This window comes from Phacochoerus africanus, chromosome 1 (genome assembly GCF_016906955.1).
Source record: "Phacochoerus africanus isolate WHEZ1 chromosome 1, ROS_Pafr_v1, whole genome shotgun sequence".
Taxonomy (NCBI): domain Eukaryota; kingdom Metazoa; phylum Chordata; class Mammalia; order Artiodactyla; family Suidae; genus Phacochoerus; species Phacochoerus africanus.
In genome coordinates, this window is record NC_062544.1 from 214,705,228 (window position 1) to 214,726,724 (window position 21,497).

The 21,497-nt window shown below is 39.3% G+C and overlaps 1 protein-coding gene across 3 annotated transcripts in view; it reads left to right on the plus strand.

The window, feature by feature from the left end:
- Positions 1–21,497, plus strand: part of FYTTD1 (forty-two-three domain containing 1) — a 38,845-nt gene that overhangs the window by 12,813 nt on the left and 4,535 nt on the right. For 2 of the 3 annotated variants that reach the window (XM_047790210.1, XM_047790192.1), the window contains 6 exons: positions 2,937–3,085; positions 8,006–8,118; positions 10,788–10,884; positions 11,287–11,348; positions 13,376–13,471; positions 19,847–19,973. In XM_047790210.1, the coding sequence (XP_047646166.1) occupies positions 2,937–3,085; positions 8,006–8,118; positions 10,788–10,884; positions 11,287–11,348; positions 13,376–13,471; positions 19,847–19,973 (644 nt within the window). The remainder of the gene's footprint in view (positions 1–2,936; positions 3,086–8,005; positions 8,119–10,787; positions 10,885–11,286; positions 11,349–13,375; positions 13,472–19,846; positions 19,974–21,497) is intronic. The other variant, XM_047790200.1, reaches the window with a different exon arrangement.

Genomic DNA, 21,497 nt, shown 5'->3' on the forward strand with positions numbered 1-21,497 from the left:
AAAAGGCTTGAAACTTTACTGAGCCAGTTTAGTGACAAAAGAAGACTTGAATAAGTGGAAAGACCTAACATGTTCCTGAATATTGTAAAAATGTCAATTCTTGGAAAATAAATTATAAATTAAAAGTAACTCTGTCAGAACATTGAAGGAACTTAGAACTTTACCCTAGAAAACTGATTTATGAACGTAACAGTTTGTGAATGAAATACAGATAGCCAAAAAATATATGGAAAATGTTCATTTTCACTAGTAAACTACCAAATATGACAATTTTTTTTTCAAATCCTAAGTGATAAAGATTAAAAAGAATAATATGCAGAGTAATGAGTGAAATGTAAAATGGCACTTTTATATTCCTGGTAATTTTAAAAAATATAGTCATTTTAAAGGGCATTTTTTTGTAATACGAATCAGAATTGTTAAGAATTTGTGTTACTCTTTGTTATAGCATTTTGACCTTTGAAGATTTATATATTAAATAATAATGGATGTGTATAAAATGTTATCTATAGTGTTATTGCAATGTTATTTATAATAGTGTAACATTAGAAGTAACTAAGGAGTTCCCATTGTGGCTCAGCAGAAATGAACCCGACTAGTATCCATGAGGACATGGGTTTGATCCCTGACCTCGCTTAGTGGATTAAGGATCCAGCATTGCCGTGAGCTGTGGTGTAGGTCACAGATGGGCTTGGATCCTGTGTTGCTGTGGCTCTGGTATAGGTCAGCAGCTGCAGCTCCTATTCAAAGCCTAGCCTGAGAACCTCCATATGCCTTGGGTGCAGCTCTTAAAAAGAAAAAAAGGGGAGTTCCTGTCATGGCTCAGCAGAAACAAATCCGACTAGGAACCATGAGGTTGAGGGTTTGATCCCTGGCCTTGCTCAGTAGTGGGTTAAGGATCCGTCGTTGCTGTGAGCTGTGGTGTAGGTTGCAGACACAGCTCAGATCTGGCACTGCTGTGGCTCTGGCGTAGGCTGGCAGCAGCAGCTCCGATTAGACCCCTAGCCTGGGAATCTCCATATGCCACAGGTGCGGCCCTCAAAAAGACAAAGACCAAAAAAAAAAAAGGTAACTGAAATGATTAGTATGAATATTAAAGACACGGGATTGATATTCACAATATGTAGTTACTAGAAGATTGACACAGTCCACTTTCTGGGCACTTGGTACTATAGATTTGTAGAATGTGAATTATCTCACGTTGGTAGTCTTGTGAGTTGCTTAAAAACAGTTAAAACTGAAAGTGTTAACTTGAAATGAGGAGTTCCAGTCGTGGCTCAGTGGTTAATAAACCCGACTAGTATCCATGAGAACGCAGTTTGATCCCTGGCCTCACTCAGTAGGTTAAGGATCCGGCATTGCCACGGGCTGTGGTGTAGGTCGCAGACGCGGCTCAGTTTCCAAGTTGCTGTGGCTGTGGCGTAGGCCTGCAGCCACAGCTCCCATTCATCCCCTAGCCTGGGAACCTTCATATGCTGTGAATGTGGCTCTAAAAAGTCAAAAGACAAAAGAACGATGACAACTTGAATTTAAATATATGTATACAAATAAAAAACTCTAGTTTTTCTAAAAACATAGAATGTCAGTAGTTATCTCTATTTTCTTCTTTGTACTTTATATGTTGTTTCTAAGATTTCTGCAGTGAGTGTAGTTTTTCAAAATTAGAAAATAAGTATTTAAATAGTGAATAGGTAAGATACATGATAACAAAGCAAAGTCAGTAATGTCAGAAGTCACAGAGATTAAAATATATCCTTTGGAGCTTACTGCCAACTTTAGCAAAAGCAGTTTGACTACAATCAGACTGAAAATAAGTCAGATTGAGGGAGTTCCTGTTGTGGTTCAGCGGTAACAAACCTTACTAATATCCATGAGGACATGGGTTCAGTCCCTGGCTTTGCTCAGTAACTTAAGGATCCAGCGTTGCTGCGAGCTGTGGTGTAGGTCACAGACTTGGCTCCGATCCAGTGTTGCCGTAGTTGTGTAGGCCAGCAGCTGCAGCTCTGATTCAACCCTTAGCCTGGGAACTTCCATATGCTGAGGGTGCAGCCCTAAAAAGACAAAAATAAATAAATAGAATTTGAAAAATAAGTCAAATTGCCACATAGTAAGTAAATAGATGAAGTAGTGATTCCACTCTAGATCATACCATCCAACAAATAAAATGTAAGCCACATATTACTAATATATTTTGTTTAACCTAGTATTTCCAAAATATCATTGTAACATAAGATTAATATAAAATTATTAATGAAATAGTCTATATTATTTTGTTACATCTCAATTCAGACTAGTCCCATATCAGGTACTCAATAACCACATGTTGTTAGTGGCTGCCACGTTGCATAGTGAAAGTTGAGGCCATCCTGTTTAGAAATGCCAAGAGGATAGCTGGGGGGAAATATGAGAATCCTCTAGTCCTTTGTAGTCCATGACAGCAACAGTACCCTTTCCAGTGCAGCTTATTGCCTCTTTAAAAATGAAATATTTTATGTAATTTTAAAGAGGTGTATATAAATGGTAATATAATAATATAAATTTATATAAGTAGTAATAAATGAAAAAACTTTTGTGTATGCCACACTGCTTAAAAAATAGAATATCCTGGAGTTCCTGTCGTGGCGCAATGGTTAACGAATCCGACTAGGAACCATGAGGTTGTGGGTTCGGTCCCTGCCCTTGCTCAGTGGGTTAACAATCCGGCATTGCCATGAGCTATGGTGTAGGTTGCAGACGCGGCTCGGATCCCGCATTGCTGTGGCTCTGGCGTAGGCCAGTGGCTACAGCTCCAATTCGACCCCTGGTCTGGGAACCTCCGTATGCCACAGGAGCGGCCCAAAAAAATAGCAAAAAAAAAAAAAATAGAATATCCTGTGCCCTGTGTACCACTCAGTTGCATTCTTAGATTGATTTTTTTTTTCCCTCCTATCCTACAGGTTTTGGTAAGAATAGTCTGAGCCGTAGAGGAAGAGTGATGCCTGGGAAGAGACGTCCTTATGGCATTATCACTGGCCTTGCAGCTAGGAAAGCAACTGGAATTCGAAAAGGAATTAGTCCTATGAATAGACCACCTCTAAGTGACAAGGTAGGATGAAGTGTAATCCTGAGTCAGAAACACTTTCCTTACAAATAAATCTGTATTCAAAGCAGAAACAGACTCACAGACATAGGAAACAAAGTTACAGTTATCAAAAGGGAAAGGGAGGGTGGAGGGATTAATTAGGAGTATGAAATTAACAGATACAAATTATGCTACATAAAATAAATAAGCAACAAGGATTTGCTCTATAGCACAGGGAACTATATTCAGTATCTTATAATAACCTATAAGGGAAAATAATTTGAAAAATATAAATATAACTGAATCACTTTGCTGTACACCTGAAGCTAACACAGTATTGGGTTTTTGTTTGGTTTTGTTTTGATTTTAGGGCTGCACCTGCAGTATATGGAAGTTCTCAGGCTAGGAGTCCAGTTGGAACTGCAGCTGCCAGCCTTTGCCACAGCTATAGTAATGCCAGCTCTGAGCCGCATCTGCAGTCTACACAACAGCTCATGGCAGTGTCGGATCCTTAACCCACTGAGCGAGTCCAGGGATCAAACCTGAGTCCTTGTGGATACTAGTTGGGTTTGTTACCACTGAGCCACAAGGGGCACTCCCCAACACAATATTGTAAATCAGCTATACTTCAGTTAAAAAAGGAAGAAGAGTTCCTTCTGTTGGCACAAGAGGATCAGATCGGTAGAGTTGGGATTACTGGGACACAGGTTTGATCCCCAGCCCAGCACAGTGGGTTAAGGATCTGGCATTGCCACAGCTGCGGCTTAGGTCACAACTGTGGTTGAGGTCTGATCCCTGGTCCAGAAACTCCACATGCCTTGGGGTGGCCAAAAATGGAAAAAGAAGGAGTTCCCATTGTAGTGCAGCAGAGATGAATCTGACTAGTATGGATTCATTCATTCATTCAACAACCTGACTCAGTGGGCTGGGGATCTGGTGTTGCCCTGAGCTGTTGGTGTAGGTTGTAGACATGGCTGAGATCCTGTGTTGCCGTGGCTGTGGTGTAGGCCAACAGCTGTAGCTCTGATTCCACCCTAGCATGGGAACTTCTATATGTCAGTGTGGCCCTAAAAAGCAAAAAAAAAAGAAGAAAGAAATCCTTTTCCTTTATTTGTGTTAATATTTCTCTGAAAGTGCTGGAGAGATAAAATATTCATTTTATTTGAATATTTTGATTTTTTAATGTAGTACTTTGGACTTAAATAAAAAATTTAATAACTAAATGATTTTCATTCATGAGGAATACCTAAATTTTCACATTCTCAAATACATAATTTTTTTACAGCTTCCTGGCTTCCCCTGTATGTGTGTGTGTGTGTACAGATTTTAAATAGATTAGTGTATGTGTATGTGTTTTAACAGGTCATACTTTATACTATAAAATTTATTTAAGTGTACAATTCAGTGAATTTTAAAAAATCATCAGAGTTTAACAGTCATTGAAATAATTAATTTTAGAACTTTTCTATCACTCTAAAAAAGAAATCTCACATCCATTCACATAGTCATTACTCCATCATCTGCCGCTAGGTAACCACTAATCTGCCTGCTGTAGATTTTCTATAAATTTGCCTTTTCTGCACATTTCATGTACAGGCATACCTTGTTTTACTGCACTTCGATTTATTGTGCTTCACAGATACAGTGTTTTTTCCAAATTGAAGGTTTGTGCCCATCCTACATTGAGCAAGTCTGTTGATGTCGTTTTTCCAACAACATTTTCTCACTTTGTGTGTATGTGCATTTTGGTAATTCTAGCAATATTTCAGATTCTTTCATCGTTATATTTGTTATCATGATCTGTGGTCAGTGATTTTTATTTTTATTTTTTTGCTTTTTTAGGGCTTCCTTCCTGTGGCATATGGAAGTTCCCCGGCTATGGGTTGAATCAGGGCTACAGCTGCTGGCCACAGTCATGGCCACAGCTACTTGGGATCCAGGCCTCATCTGTGACCTACACCACAGCTCACAGCAATGCAAGATCCTTAACCCACTGAGCGGGGCCAGGGATCAAACCTACATCCTCATGGGTACTAGTTGTGCTCGCTAGGGCTGAGGCATAATGAGAACTTTCTGTGATCAGTTATCTTTAATTATTGCAAAAAGATTACAAGTCACCAGAGGCTCAGATGATGATTAGCGGTTTTTATCAATAAAGGTTTTTTTTTTTTTTTTTTTTTGATTTTTAGGGACTATGGAAGTTCCTAGGCTAGGAGTCAAATTGGAACTACAGCTGCTGGCCTGTGCCACAGCCACAGTAATGTGGGATCCGAGCTGCGTCTGTGACCTACACCACAGCTCACAGCAGTGCTGGATCCTTAACCCATTGAGCAAGGCTAGGGATTGAATACACATCCTCATGGATACTAGTCAAGTTCATTTCCGCTGAGCCACAATGGGAATTCCACTACTTCATCTCTTTTTTACTACTGGATAATGTTCTTTTATATGGATATGGTATATTTTGTTTATCCATTCACCATTTGATGGATGTTTTGGTTGTCCCTACTTTTTGGGTATTGTGTATAGTGTTGCTGTGAACATCATCTGTAAGTCTGTATGGATACAGGTTTTCATTTCCCTTGGGTGGGTACTTGTTTCCTTGTTGAGATTTTTTTTTGTCTTTTTTTGTTGTTGTTGTTGTTGTTGTTATTGTTGTTGTTGTTGTTGTTGCTATTTCTTGGGCTGCTCCCGCGGCATATGGAGGTTCCCAGGCTAGGGGTTGAATCGGAGCTGTAGCCACCGGCCTACGCCAGAGCCACAGCAACACGGGATCCGAGCCGCGTCTGCAACCTACACCACAGCTCATGGCAACGCCGGATCGTCAACCCACTGAGCAAGGGCAGGGACCGAACCCACAACCTCATGGTTCCTAGTCGGATTTGTTAACCACTGTGCCACGACGGGAACTCCCTTGTTGAGATTTTTAATTAGAGTTAACAGTTGTTTACCCACCAGAAGTTAACTGCTTTTCAAACCTTAGCTGAATTTTTGTTTACATTTCAATGAGTAATTTTTGAATTGGCTAATAAGTAAAGTATTACTTAAAATAGTTTCACAAATGGTTTTTCTTTAACTTATGTTTAGTAAGTCTGAGCCACCAAAGAATTTAATGTTTCACCCTTCTATTTTTTTTAATCCTTTTTGTTTCTCTGATTATGGAAGTAATATATTTGTAAGAAAAAATTCAGGATATTCATTTCTTCAAGTTATCTTAAACACAACTGTTGCTTGGTTGATTGGTTAAAGACAACTGTCATTACCCCTTAACTTTTCAGTTCTGCTGTCAGCAGCAGCTGTTCTCTAAAACTTTTATCACAGAACTACCGCCAGTAAAAATTTAAGTTACCACATGTGGTAGTCTTTTGAGTTGTTTAAAAATAGTGAAAAGGAATTCCTGTCATGGCACAGCAGAAACAAATACGACTAAGAACCATGAGGTTTCGGGTTTGATCCCTGGCCTCACTCAGTGGATTAAGGATGCAGTGTTGCCATGAGCTGTGGTGTAGGTTACAGATGTGGCTCAGATCTGGCATTGTTGTGGCTGTGGTGTAGGCCACGGTGGCTATAGTTGCAATTCAACCCCTAGCCTGGGAACCTCCATATGCTGCACATGCAGCCCTATAAAGCAAAAATAAATAGGTAAATAAATATACTGAAAATTTGGGGATTCCCGTTGTGACTCAGTGGAAACGAATCTGACTAGTATCCATGAGGATGCAGGTTCAATCCCTGGCCTCTCTCAGTGGGTTAAGGATCCACTGTTGCCGTGAGCCGTGGCGTAGGCCCCAGACGAAGCTCGAATCCCCTGTTGCTGTGGCTGTGGCATAGGGCAGTGGCTGTAGTTCCGATTCAGCCCCTAGCCTGGGAACCTCCATATGCCATGGGCACGGCCCTAAAAAGACAAAAAAAATTTGTGAAAATTGAATGTCTTACGGAGTTCCTTCTGTGGCTCAGCAGATTAAGGGTCTGGTGGTGTGGCAACTGAGGCTCAGATTTGATCCGTGGCCCAGGAATTTTCATATGCCAAGGGTGTGGACAAAAGAAAAAAGATGGAAGTTAAATTATAGAATACTAAGTATAACTGAATGGTAAAATACATTTATTCAAAATTTGAATGAGTTTGGAAAAAGTATGGTTTGAAATTTACTGATTAAGAACCCTAATTTGTATATAGATTAATGTCTGAACAGGATCGAATTTGGTACTTGTGAAACAGATCATTTTCTAGCAATTAAAAATTTTTGGCATTTCCACTGTGGTGCAACAGGATCGATATTTATGGGGTGTTTCTTATGTTCTGAAAATATAAAGGAATCCATATGAATTAAAAGACACAGTCCATATTGCCAGAGTTTTGAAAAGACTTAATGGAAAATAAGGAAACCTGAATTAGGTTTTAATGATGGGTTGAATTTATATAGATGGAGGGAGAAAAATGGACTTTTCATGTGCTTATTTTCTATGACATTGAGTTTTCTTAATTCCTAATTTTCTCTGTAATCATGTCAACTCAGGCTTCTTTGCTATCACAGCCTCCTTTTTTTCATCCTCATACATTTGTTTTGGAACTTGGCTCTCTTATCCCTTTACTTACTATGAAAAATCTTACTCACATAAACAGTTCCTTAATTTACATCTGGCTTTCTGAGCTTGTGCTCCAGAGTCATGTGCATCCCCCAGAGTGCCCAAACTGAACATACCCAAAGTAAAAGAAATTCATTTTTCTGTTTGAACTGTTTTTTGTTGTTGTTGCACGTGTTTATAATGTGGTCATCTTTTGAGTCACTTAGACTGGAACTATTTGTTTTAGTTTCTCTGTCTCAATAACCTGTACATCTAAGCAGTGGTCAGTCCCTGTCCATTCTTCCTCTGAAATATTTATTGTAGTAGGGCATAGAGCACAAAGCAACCTAATTAACATAATTTCTTGCCTTCTCAAAGAATATAGAACGATATTTTCCAGCATTAAAAAGGAAGGCCAACCTCCTGAGACAAAATGAAGTGCAGAGAAAACCAGTTGCAGTTCTCAAGCGACCTAACCAGTTAAATAGAAAGTAAGTACTCAAATATAAAAGTGTTATCCTTCATAAATAAAGATGGACTTCTTGGATTGAGAATTCTAAGGAATGTATTTGCAGTGATGCTTGTAGTTAGTTATCGAGTCATTTTCAAGACAAATATTTGGGATGTCTGTCTGATCATGCAGTATGGAACCATTCAGTATAGCTTCCTTATATCTTAGACTCCTTGTTATTGATGAATTGAACTTATTATAAACTTAAAAAAAATCAACACTCCGGGAATTCCCTGGTGTTTCAGTGGGTTAAGGAACAGGTATTGTCACTGCTGTGGCTTGGGTCACTGCTTTGGTGCATTTACAGTCCATGGCCCATTAACTTTCAAATGCTGCAAGTGCAGCTAAAAAAAAAAAAAAAAGAATACGTCTTAAAGTTGAAAAAAGGGAAAAAAAGGCATCACTCTATTTCTTTAACTCTCTTGACATACAGAGTAAAATTGTGAAAGGTGATTGTTTTGGTAAAAACAGCTGAGCCAGAATTATTCAAAACTGAGAATTCTGAAAGGTAAGTTTGTTACCTCAGTGGCTCTTAATAGAACAGTGTATGTTAAGAGTTCCCGACGTGGGTCAGTGGTTAATGAAGCCAACTAGAAACCATGAGGTTTCGAGTTCAATCCCTGGCCTCGCTCAGTGGGTTAAGGATCCGGTGTTGCCGTGAGCTGTGGTGTAGGTTACAGACGTGGCTCAGATCCCAAGTTGCTGTGGCTGTGGCGTAGGCCAGTGGCTACAGCTCCAATTGACCCCTAGCCTGGAAACCTCCATATGCCAAGAGTGTGGCCCTATAAATTGGAAAAAACAAAAAAACAGTGTATGTTATTTGTGGGAAAAGCAAATCTGGAAGAATTATGCATGAATGCTTCTTAAGCTAGAATTATTATTATTATTGTTATTGTTATTATTGTCTTTTTGCCTTTTTTAGGGCTTCACGGTGTATGGAGGTTCCCAGGCTAGGGGTCTAATCGGAGCTGTAGCCGCCGGCCTACGCCAGAGCCACAGCAACGCGGGATCCAAGCCGCCTCTGTGACCTACAGGGAAGCTCACAGCAACACCAGATCCTTAACCCACTGAGCGAGGCCAGGAATCGAACCAAAACCTCATTGTTCCTAGTCAGATTTGTTAACCACTGAGCCACGATGGGAACTTCTTAAGCTAGAATTATTTTTATATTAAATTGAAAGGTATAACAAAACTTTAAAATTGTGACCTGTTGTTAATGGCATTCTTTTCTCTGTAAGGATAAAGTAGACAGAAATTGACAAACTGTGAAGTTTTCTTATTATTTCAGTTTCAAGTGCCAATTATTCATCTCTTATAGAAGATAATTCAAAACAAAAAAACCCCAAAATGAAGTTTTTTTATAAATGGAATGGCTTTAATTGCAGGTTTAATTGTGGGGATCCATTTGGGGGTACTTTTTGGAGAAAGGAAGCTGCTCAAATAAGAACTTGTCCATTACATGAGCCATGTTAATTGGGCTGGCTAGGGAAATTTGCATTTGAGCCTTTATAAGATTGGAAATAAGCTTAGGTGACCTGTTAAACATTTTTTTAAATAAATATAAGTAAGTAGGAGTTCCCGTTGTGGCTCAGCGGTAACAAATCTGACTAGGACCCATGAGGACTCCAGTTTGATCCCTGGCCTTTGCAGTGGGTTAGGGAAGGATCGGGCATTGCCGTGAGCTGCGGTGTAGGTCACAGACGCAGCTTGCATCTGGAGTTGCTGTGATGTAGGTGAGCAGCTGTAGCTCCCATTCAACCCCTCGCCTGGGAACTTTCATGTACTGTGGGTGCGGCCCTAAAAAAATAAAAAAGTAGATAAATATGAAAATTTGTTTTCTTGTATCTTACCAACTTTCTATAGAAACTAGAAAGAAATTGGTTAAAGTCAAGTAAAACATAATTAAGGTTACACTGTTCTATGCAGGAAAAAGCAAAGAGTAGAAGAGTACAAGTTTCTGTGTGACTTAGATTAATACATGAAAGTTTCTGAGTGAAGGAGAGAAAATTGGAAAACATACTATATTTCAAGATTTTTTCTTTATTTTTTGTTTTTAGCTCTTTGACCATAATATGCCTAAGGTGTGATTTTCTTTGTACTAAATTTTTTTTTTGTCTTTTTGCCTTTTCTAGGGCCGCTCCCTCGGCATATGGAGATTCCCAGGCTAGGGGTCTAATCGGAGCCGTAACCACCGGCCTACACCAGAGCCACAGCAACGTGAGATCCGAGCCGCGTCTGCAACCCACACCACAGCTCACGGCAACACCAGACCCTTAACCCACTGAGCAAGGCCAGGCATCGAACCCGCAACCTCACGGTTCCTAGTCGGATTCATTAACCACTGTGCCATGACAGGAACTCCATCTTTGTACTAATTTTTTAAATAAATCTTTACATTTGTCTTTTACCAAAATTAGGTAATAGCATAAAAATGTTATTCTTACAATATTTTTGTCATATAATGTTAGAGATATTTGTAAATCAAATCTCAATAGCTTCATGTAAACAAGGATATAATTCAGGGTCTGTGTGTTTAGTATATCTCAGATTTTCAGCCTGTGAATTTAACTATTTTTGCTTATTTTCCCAAGATATTTGAAAATCGTTAGGTGGCCCAGAATATTTATGATACATGTGTTTTTGTTGCAGAAATAACATTCCAGCCAATTTTACCAGAAGTGGAAATAAATTAAGTCATCAGAAAGATACTCGTCAGGCAACTTTTCTTTTCAGAAGAGGCCTGAAGGTATAAAAAAACCTTTGCTATTATTTTCATTTAAGGATCCTGAACATCTGCCTTTAGTAATCCTCAATCATAGACATGGCCCATGGTTGAAGTAGAGTTTGGGTTTAGGATATGGAGAACATGACATTAGATTAATTATTTTTTTCCCCCCCAGTTTTCTCTTTTGTTGTTCTCAATGGTGATTTCTTGTAAGAATTTAACACGTTATTTAGGAATAAACCTGTTTTTGCTACTTGTCCTGGTACAGAAACCCTAACAAAGAAGTGTTATCAGAATAGGCACATGCTCTGCGATGTATTCATACACACACCACTGTGGGTTATAAAGTTATAGTGCAGGATAGCTCTTTGGATTCAAATCCTCTGCTTTCTGTGGGATCTACTGCTTTTTTTTTCCCTTCAGGTTCAGGCCCAGTTGAACACAGAACAACTGCTAGACGATGTAGTAGCAAAGAGAACTCGTCAGTAAGTTTCAATTTGCTTTTCAAGATGTCATTTCAAAACTCCCAAAATACTAGTGACCCAAAAGAAATTAAATGAGAGCCAAAGTTAATTAACCATTGAGCCTGAAATAAAATAAATACTATTTTGTTTTTGTTTTTTTCCCCGAAAACTTTTTGCGTTTTCACATGTCAATTTTATAGATTTTAACAACAGATACATTACCCTAAATTTTAATTTTTTATTTTCTGTTTACTCCATTTTAATGAAATAGCTCTTTATTTTTTATGATTACCTTCATACAAATGAACCAATTCAGAGAATAAATAGAAGAAAATCCAGTAGAGCTTTTAGAAAATTTATAAAATTTTAAAACAATGGGATTTTTTTTCTCATTCTCTTTTTCTCCTTACCCTGTGAAAGTTTTTTTTTAAAGAATATATTTTTGTTTGTTGGAATTGCATTGCTGAAGTATAAGTTGTAACATTCCATCAATATAATCAGGTTTGAAATTAAATCATTATAATGGCTACCTCTGGGAAAACAGCGTACAAAACATGATCACGGTTCATATATGTTGCCATCTAAAATGGCATAATTTTGAGCAATTAGGAAGGCAAATATTTGAACTTGATCCCGGCAGTATTTTTCTCTTTCTTTCTTTTTTTTTATTTTGTCTTTTCAGGGTCACATCGGAGGCATATGGAAGTTGCCAGGCAAGGGGTCAAATTGGAGCAACAGTTGCTGGCCTGCATCGTAGATACAGCAACTCGGGATCCGAGCTGCATCTGCAACCTACACCACAGCTGACGGCAATGCTGGAGCCTTAACCCACTGAGCAAGACTGGGGATCGAACCTGCGTCCTCATGGATACTGGTCGGATTCATTGCCACTGAGCCACGACGGGAATTCCTGATACTGGCAGTATTCTTTTGCATAGGAGCCTAGGCGTTGGAAACCAAAAGGAAGGAAATGATAGTCATGGCCTATTTGCTTCTGCAGTAAACATTTTTTTCTCTTCTCTTTTTCCATTTTCATTTTTCTTTTTTTCAACATTTACATAATTTGAATAATGTAAATGCTGTTTATTTGTTTTGAACTTTGAGAATCAACCTGTAGAACAAAACACAAAATACAAAATACTAAATTACATTACAATGTAATGTAAATTCTAGATTTTGAGCAACATAAATATAAAAGTAGAGCTGATAAAAAGTGGGAAGTACAGGAGTTCCCCCCGTGGCTCAGCGGTTAATGAATCTGACTAGCATCCATGAGGAGGCAGGTTCCATTCCTGGCCTCGCCCAATGGGTTAAGGATCAGGCATTGCTGTGAGCTATGGTTTAGGTTGCAGACATGGCTCAGATCCCACGAGGCTGTAACTGTGGTACAGGCCAGAAGCTGTAGCTCCGATTTGACCCCTAGCCTGGGAACCTCCATGTGCCATGGATGTGGCCCTAAAAAGCAAAAAAAAAAAAAAAAGGGCAGGGGGGTAACAAAGTAGGAGAAGAGTTGAAAAGAAAGAATTAGAAATACTACTATCCTTTATACAGAGTTGGTAGTAGATGATGTCAAGATATACTTGGAAATAAAATAGTGATACAGCCATCAAAATGTTCAGAGGTAGGAAGAGAAACTAGAGGATAGTGTTATAAACTAAATCCTTATAGCAAGACATTATTACATAAGCATCTTGTTTAGTAAAATTGAGGTAACTAGTAAGCAAACAAACCAGGAACGGTTAAAAGTGCTGCCACTGGGGAACAGGAGGGAGGAGAATTAGTGGGGTAAAGGTCTGTTGTTTTTTCTTAGAAGCCTTTGTGTATTATTTGATTTTTTTTAATGTACATATATATTTGTTACATTGAAGAATACTTAATAAATTTAGGTGTCCAGCTCCTATACCCAAGATGCTGATTATACATACCTTCATGGTGGGGGCCCAGATATCTGTATTTCCTAAAAACTAAGAACACATAATGGCTACTTTAAAATGTATATTTTTATGGGGAATACACTATAGGTTTTATAAACTTTCATTTGAATGAAGTTTTTGGATTTTTGAAACTAGATGGCGGACTTCTACCACAAATGGAGGAATTTTGACTGTATCCATTGACAATCCAGGAGCAGTGCAGTGCCCTGTGTAAGTCTTTTTATTTTGCAAAAATTATAATCTCTCTTGCTCAGAGTATGATGTCCAAGTTAGGATAAACTGAGACAAAGATAAAGGTAATAACTTGTGGTATAAAATGGAAATACTATAAAATTAAAAGTCAAAGCACCCTTGATTTCCTCTAGAATAACCACTTTTAACAAGTTTATATATTTATTTTAAAAACTTGGTGCCCCAATGACATAATATGTACATCTAGTTGTTGTGTGTAATCATAAAAAAGATAATACTGTAGATACTTGCGTCTTTTCCCCTCTCCCCCCCAGATATGTTTTGGACTTCTTTACTTTTCATTACATACAGATCTACCTTCTTTTTAAAGACTTCACATTGTATTGTTTTATCTTAGATGACCTTAATTTAGTTAACTGTTCCATTATATTTTTTGAATTATAAAGTTTCTAAGTTGAAACTAGAAATGTTGCCTGGGGAAGTGTGGGGCTTGCTGAACCCTGATTTGATGGGTGAGATTTGAGACCTACAGCACTGGGCTGGAGGTCAAGGATACATTTCAAGAAAGTTCAAAATGGATTTCCTGTCGTGGCTCAGTGGTAACAAACCCAGCTAATATCCATGAGGATTTAGGTTTGATTCCCTGGCCTTGCTCAGTGGATTGCCGTGAGCTGCAGTGTAGATTGCAGATGTGGCTAGAATCTGGTATTGCTGTGGCCTGTGGCATAGGCTGGCAACTACCACTCTGATTGCACACCTAGCCTGGAAACTTCCATGTGCTGTGGTGTGGCCCTAAAAAGACAAAAAAAAAAAAAAAGAGAAGGTTCTAAAACTATATCATTAAGAGTTCCTTCTGTGTTGCAATGGGGTCAGTGGCATCTTGGGAACAATGGGGTTCAGGTTTGATCCCTGGCCAACCACAATGAATTAGGATCTGGTCTTGCCGCAGCTACGGCTTAGGTCGCAACTGTGGCTCCAATCTGATCCCTGGGGCGGCCAATCAATCAATAATAAATAAATAAAACCGTATCATCAAATTCACCCAGATAATTGAGCCAGCCCTGGAAAACCTCACTGGATCCTCACTAGACCATTTGCCCATTAAAAAGTATCACCAGTGAAAATCTAAGTTATATACTTAAAACTTAAAGTCCTATACCAGCCAGTAGTCTAGCGGATTGACCTAGTTTCTTTGATCATCAAGCAGATGCACTTAAGCTTCTAACACAACAAAAGAAAGTGTCTTTGTGTCGATGTTTTTCACATTAGTGTGTAGCCCAGTAGTGGGCTATGAAATCAATTCTGTGAGTCATGATGAACATATTTTTAAAAGAAATAAAGTGTTAAAAAAAAACAAAACAGTGGGACCTAATCAAACTGACAAGCTTTTGCACAGCAAGAAACCATAAAAAAACCCCAAAAAGGAGTTCCCGTCGTGGCGCAGTGGTTAACGAATCCGACTAGGAACCATGAAGTTGCGGGTTCCGTCCCTGGCCTTGCTCAGCGGGTTAACGATCCGGCGTTGCCGTGAGCTGTGGTGTAGGTTGCAGACGCGGCTCGGATCCCGTGTTGCTCTGATTAGACCCCTAGCCTGGGAATCTCCATATGCTGCGGAAGCGGCCCAAGAAATAGCAAAAAAAGACCAAAAAAACCCCCAAAAAGACAACTTACGGAATCGAGAAAATAGTTTTAAACAATGCAGCTGACGAGGACTTAATCTCTAAAATATACAAGCATCTTATACAACTCAACAGCAAAAAAGCCAACAACCCAATGGAAAAATGGGCAAAAGACCTGAATAGACATTTCTCCAAAGAAGATATGCAGATGGCCAACAAGCACATGAAAAAATGCCCAACATCACTGATTATTAGGGAAATGCAAATCAAAACTACCATGAGGTACCACCTCACACCAGTCAGAATCGCCATCATTAATGAGTCCACAAATAACAAATGCTGCAGAGGTTGTGGAGAAAAAGGAACCCTCCTACACTGTTGGTGGGAGTGTACGTTGGTACAACCAGTATGGAAAACACTATGGGGGTACCTTAGAAAACTAAATATAGAACTATCATATGACCCCAGCAATCCCAGTCTTGGGCATACATCAGGAAAAAACTTTCCTTGAAAAAGCCACATGCACCCGTATGTTCATTGCAGCACTATTGACAATAGCCAAGACATGGAAACAATCTAAATGTCTGCCGACAGATAATTAGATTAGGAAGATGTGATATATGTATGATGGAATACTACTCAGCCATAAAAAAGAATGAAATAATGCCATTTGCAGCAACATGGATAGAACTAGAGACTCTCACACGAAGTGAAGTAAGTCAGAAAGAGAAAGACAAATACCATATGATATCACTTATATCTGGAATCAATATATGGCACAAATGAACCACAGAAAAATCATGGACTTGGAGAACAGACTTGTGGTGGCCAAGAGGGAGGTGGAGAGTGGGATGGACTGGGAATTTGGGGTTAATAAAGGCAAACGTAGTGCCTTTGGAATGGATAAGCAATGAGATCCTACTGTATAGCACTAGGAACCCATATCTAGTCACTTATGATAGAGCATGATAATGTGAGAAAAAAGAATGTATGTATGTATGTGTGACTGGGTCACCTTGCTGTAGAGTAGAAAATTGATAGAACACTATAAACCAGCTATAATGGAAAAAAATAAAAATCATTAAAAAAAATAAAAAAAAACTTTCAGGAGTTCCCGTCATGGTGCAATGGAAATGAATCCAACTAGGAACCATGAGCTTGTGGGATTGATCCCTGGCCTCTCACAGTAGGTTAAGGCTCTGGTGTTGCCCTGAGCTGTGGTGTAGGTCAAAGATGCGGCTCATATCCTGTGTTGCCGTGACCTTGGCATAGGTCAGCAGCTGTAGCTCCGCTTTGACCCCTAGCCCTGGAACCTCCATATTCCGTGGATGTGGCCCTAAAAAGCAAAAAAAAAAAAAAAAAAGACCTATATGCTGAAAACCATAAAACACTGATGAAGGAAATTTAAGATGATTCAAAGAAATGGAAAGACAATCCTGTGCTCTTGGAATGAAAGAATTAATGTTGTTAAAATGGTCATATTACCCAAAGCAATCTACAGATTTAATGCAGTCTGTATCAGAATACCTAGGACAGGAGTTCTCTTGTGGTGCAACAGATTAAGGATCAAACATTGCCACTGCAGTGGCTTAGGTCACTGCTGTGGTGCAGGCTTGATCCCTGGCCTGGGAAGTTCCATTTGCCTTGGGTGCAGCCAAAAAAAAAAACGGGGACATTTTCCACAGAACTAGAACAGATAATCTTAAAATTTATTTTACGTGGACCTACTAAAGACCTCAAGTTATCAAAGCAATTCTGAGAATAAAGAACAAAGCTAAAGGTCTGACCCTACCAGACTATAGTACAAAGCTGTGGAAATTGAAACAGTATGATACTGGCACAAGAACAGACACATAGATTAATGGAATAGAGAGCTTAGAAATAAAGCCATATACTTATGGTCAATTAATCTACAACAAAGGAGGCAGGGGTATACAATGGAGAAAAAATCTCTTCTACAAATGGTGAAAGGGAAGTTCCTACTGTGGCACAGCGGAAATTAATCGGACTAGTATCCATGAGGATGTGGGTTCAATCCCTGTCCTTGCTCAGTGGGTCAGGAATCCAGCGTTGCTGCTAGCTGTGGTGTAAGTCACAGATGCCGCTTGGATCCTGCATTGTTGTGGCTGTGACATAGGCTTGCAGCTATAGCTCTGAATGAACCCCTAGTCTGGAAACTTGCATATGCTGCAGATGTGGCCCTAAAAAGCAAAAAACAAAACAAAACAAAAACAAGAGGCGCAGGGAAAACAGCCACATGTAAAACTGAAATTATAACTTTTTTTCACACCATATACAAAACTAAACTCAAAATGGCTTATTTATTTTTTAGGGCTACTCCTGAGGCATATGGAAGTTCCCAGGCTAGGGGTCAAGTAATAGCTACAGCTGCCAGCCTATACCACAGCCATAGCAACTCGGGATCTGAGCTGAATTTATACCACAGTTTAAGGCAACGCCAGATCCTTAACCCACTGAGCGAGGCCAGGAATGGGACCTGTATCCTCATGGTTACTAGTTGGATTTGTTTCCGCTGCACCACAGCGGCAACTCCCAACAGTTTAAAGACTTAAAGGTAAGACACGAAACCATAAAACTCCTAGAAGAGAACAGAGATGAAAATCTCTGACATAAATCGTAACAGTATTTTTGTTTTTGTTTTTGTTTTTTTGTCTTTTTGCCTTTTCTAGGGCTGCACCCACGGCAAATGGAGGTTCCCAGGCTAGGGGTCGAATCGGAGCTGTAGCCACTGGCCTATGCCACAGCCACTGCAACTCGGGGTCTGAGCCACGTCTGCGACCTGCACCACAGGTCACGGCAATGCTGGATCCTCAACCCACTGAGCAAGGCCAGGTATCAAACCTGCAACCTTGTGGTTCCTAGTCGGATTCGTTAACCACTGAGCAATGACAGGAACTCCCCATAGTAGTATTTTCTTTTTTTTTTTTTTTGTCTTTTGTCTTTTGTCTTTTGTTGTTGTTGTTGTTGTTGTTGCTATTTCTTGGGCCGCTCCTGCGGCATATGGAGGTTCCCAGGCTAGGGGTTGGATCGGAGCTGTAGCCACCCGCCTACGCCAGAGCCACAGCAACGCGGGATCCGAGCCGCGTCTGCAACCTACACCACAGCTCACGGCAACGCCGGATCGTTAACCCACTGAGCAAGGGCAGGGACCGAACCCGCAACCTCATGGTTCCTAGTCGGATTCGTTAACCACTGCGCCACGACGGGAACTCCAGTAGTATTTTCTTGATCAGTCCCCTCCCAAGGCAAAATAAATAAAAGCAAAAGTAAATAAATTGGATCTAAGTAAACTTAAATACTTTTACACAGCAAAGGAAACCATAAACAAAATGAAAAGCCTTCCTGTAGAGTACAAGAAAATATTGCAAGTGATGAGACCAACAAGAAATTAATATCCAGAATATACGGGCAGCTCTTACAATTCAATATTGAAAAAATAAACTCCAAGCAAAAAAATGGGCAAAAGACCTGAATAGACATTATTCCAATGAAGACATACAGATGGCTAACAGACACATGAAAAGATGCTCGGCGCCACAAATTGTTAGAGAAATAAAAATCAAAACCACAATGAGGTATCACCTCACACCTGTCAGAATGGCTATCATAAAAATGTGTACAAATAACAAGTGTTGGAGATGATGTGGAAAAAAGGGTACCCTTGTACACTGTTGGTGGGAATGCAAATTAGTGCAGCCTCTATGGAAAATAGTGTAGAGTTTCCTTCAAAAACTAAAAATAGAGCTACCATATGATCCTACAATTCCACTCCTGGATATATATCCAGAAAAAAACGAAACACTGTAGTGTTCATAGCAGTGTGAACAGTGTGCAATGGTCAAGACATGGAAGCAACCTAAGTGTTCATCAACAAAGAAATGGTAAAGAAGATGTGGTACGAAGTGGTTAACGAATCCGACTAGGAACCATGAGGTTGTGGGTTCAATCCCTGGCCTCGCTCAGTGGGTTAAGCATCCAGCGTTGCCATGAACTGTGGTGTGGGTTGCAGATGCGGCTCAGATCCCGCCTTGCTGTGTCTCTGGCATAGGCCGGCGGCTACAGCTCTGATTTGACCCCTAGCCTGGGAACCTCCATATGCCGCAGGAGCAGCCCCAGAAAAGGCAAAAAGACAAAAAAAAAAAAAAAGCGGTATGGTATTCCACACACACAATGGAACATTACTCAGCTGTAAGAAAGACTCAAACTGTCATTTGCAGGAACATGGATGGACATAGAGAATGCTTAGTGAAATAAGTCAGAGAAAGACAAAGTAACTCTATGATATCACTTACGCATGGAATCTGAAAAATAATACAAATGAGTAGATATACAAAGCAGGAATAGACTCAGGATGCAAAAACAAACCTGCTTATAAAAAAGAGAAGGGGGAAAGGACAGATTAGTTGTATGAGATTAACAGATAGCAATTACCAGATATAAAATAGATAAGCAGCAGGGTTTACTGTATAGCACAGGGAATTATACCTCTTGTAACAACCTGTAATGGAATGTAATCTGTAAAAATACTCAATCACTATGCTGTACACCTGGAACTAATACAGTATTGTAAATTATACTTCCAAAAATAAAAAGAATCAGGTTGGGGTTTTTTTTTTTTTAATATACATATAAATAAAGTAGACCTGATATGTTTGAACATGTATGTATACAAGTCAAGAAATCTTAAGTATCAAGTGATTTATTCTTCTTTTGATTAAGTTGGTCTCACTTAATTTTAATTTTTTTCTGATAGAACTCAGAAACCACGACTAACTCGTACTGCTGTACCCTCATTCTTGACAAAACGGGAGCAATCTGATGTAAAGAAAGTTCCTAAAGGAGTCCCCCTACAATTTGACATAAATAGTGTTGGAAAACAGGTAAATTTTCTCTCTCTTTCTCTGGGCCAGTCACTCAAAATATTTTAATTAACAAAACGAATGTTGTATAATGAATTAAGTAGAGTGTCCTAACTCTTCAAGCCTAGGACACCACTGGTGTATCTCATATTTTGTCTCTGGATTTGCCTTTTTTTTTTTTTCCTGTCTTTCTAGAGCCGCTCCCATGTCATATGGACATTCCCAGGCTAGGGGTTTAATCGGAGCTGTTGCTGCTGGCCTATGCCAGAGCCACAGCAACGCCAGATCCAAACTGCGTCTATGACCTACACCACAGCTCATGGCAATGCCAGATCATTAACTCACTGAGTGAGGCCAAGGATCAAACGTGGAACCTCATGGTTCTTAATCGTATTTGTTTCTGTTGCACCACGATGGGAACTCCTGGATTTGCCTCTTTTGGACATTTCACGTGAATGGAATCATGTAATATGTGAACTTTTGTGATGGGCTTCTTTCACTTAACATACTTTTTTCATGGTTTATCTATAGTGTGTATAATTATTTCATTTTTTTTATTGCTGAATAATGTTCTATTGTATGGATATACCATATTTTATTTACTTATCAATTGATGATCATTTGGGTTGTTTCCATTCTTTGGGTATTGTAAATAATGTTCCTCTGAACATTTTGCTCATACAAAAACATGTACATTCATGATTTTGTGTAAGCGTATGATTTATTTCTCCTTTGTAAATACCCAAAAATGAATTGCTAGGTTGTGTTTTAACTCTGTTTAACCTTTGAGGAAGTATCAGATTGTTTTCCAAAGAAGTGGCTGCAATACCATTCTTACCAACACTTATGAGGGTTCTAAACTTTCTCCATGTCCTTGCCAACATTATTGTCTGTCATATGGTTATATTCATTCAGATGCAGGTGATGTGATGTATCTCACCATGGTTTTGGCAGTTTTTGTATCGACCTTCTATCTGGTAATCTTGCTAAAATTCATTTAATACTTTTAGTAATTTTGTAGATTTTTTTTTTTTTTTGGCTTTTTAGGGCTGCACCAGCAGCATGTGGACGTTCCCAGGCTCGGGGTCTAATCAGAGCTACAGCTGCCAGCCTATACCACAGCCATAGCAACACCAGATCCGAGCCACATCTGTAACCTAAACCACAGCTCACGGCACACTGGATCCTTAACCCACTGAGCAAGGCCGGGGATCGAACTGGTAACCTCATGGTTCCTAGTCGAATTCGTTTCTGCTGTACCACGATGGGAACTCCAGTAATTTTGTAGATTACTTAGGGTTTCCTTGGTGACTGTTCATATCATTCTCCAAGTTTCTTTCCAATCTTTAAACCTTTCCTTTTTCTTCTTTATTAAATGGCTTGGACCTTCACTACTGTGTTAAGCAGGTATGCTTGCCTTGTTCCCAAGCTTGAGGAGAAAGCATTAAATTTTTCACCATTAAGTATGATGTTAGCAGTAGGTTGTTTTTAGTAGATTATTTTTATCAGATTGAGGAGGTCCCCTTCTATTTGTAATATGCTGAG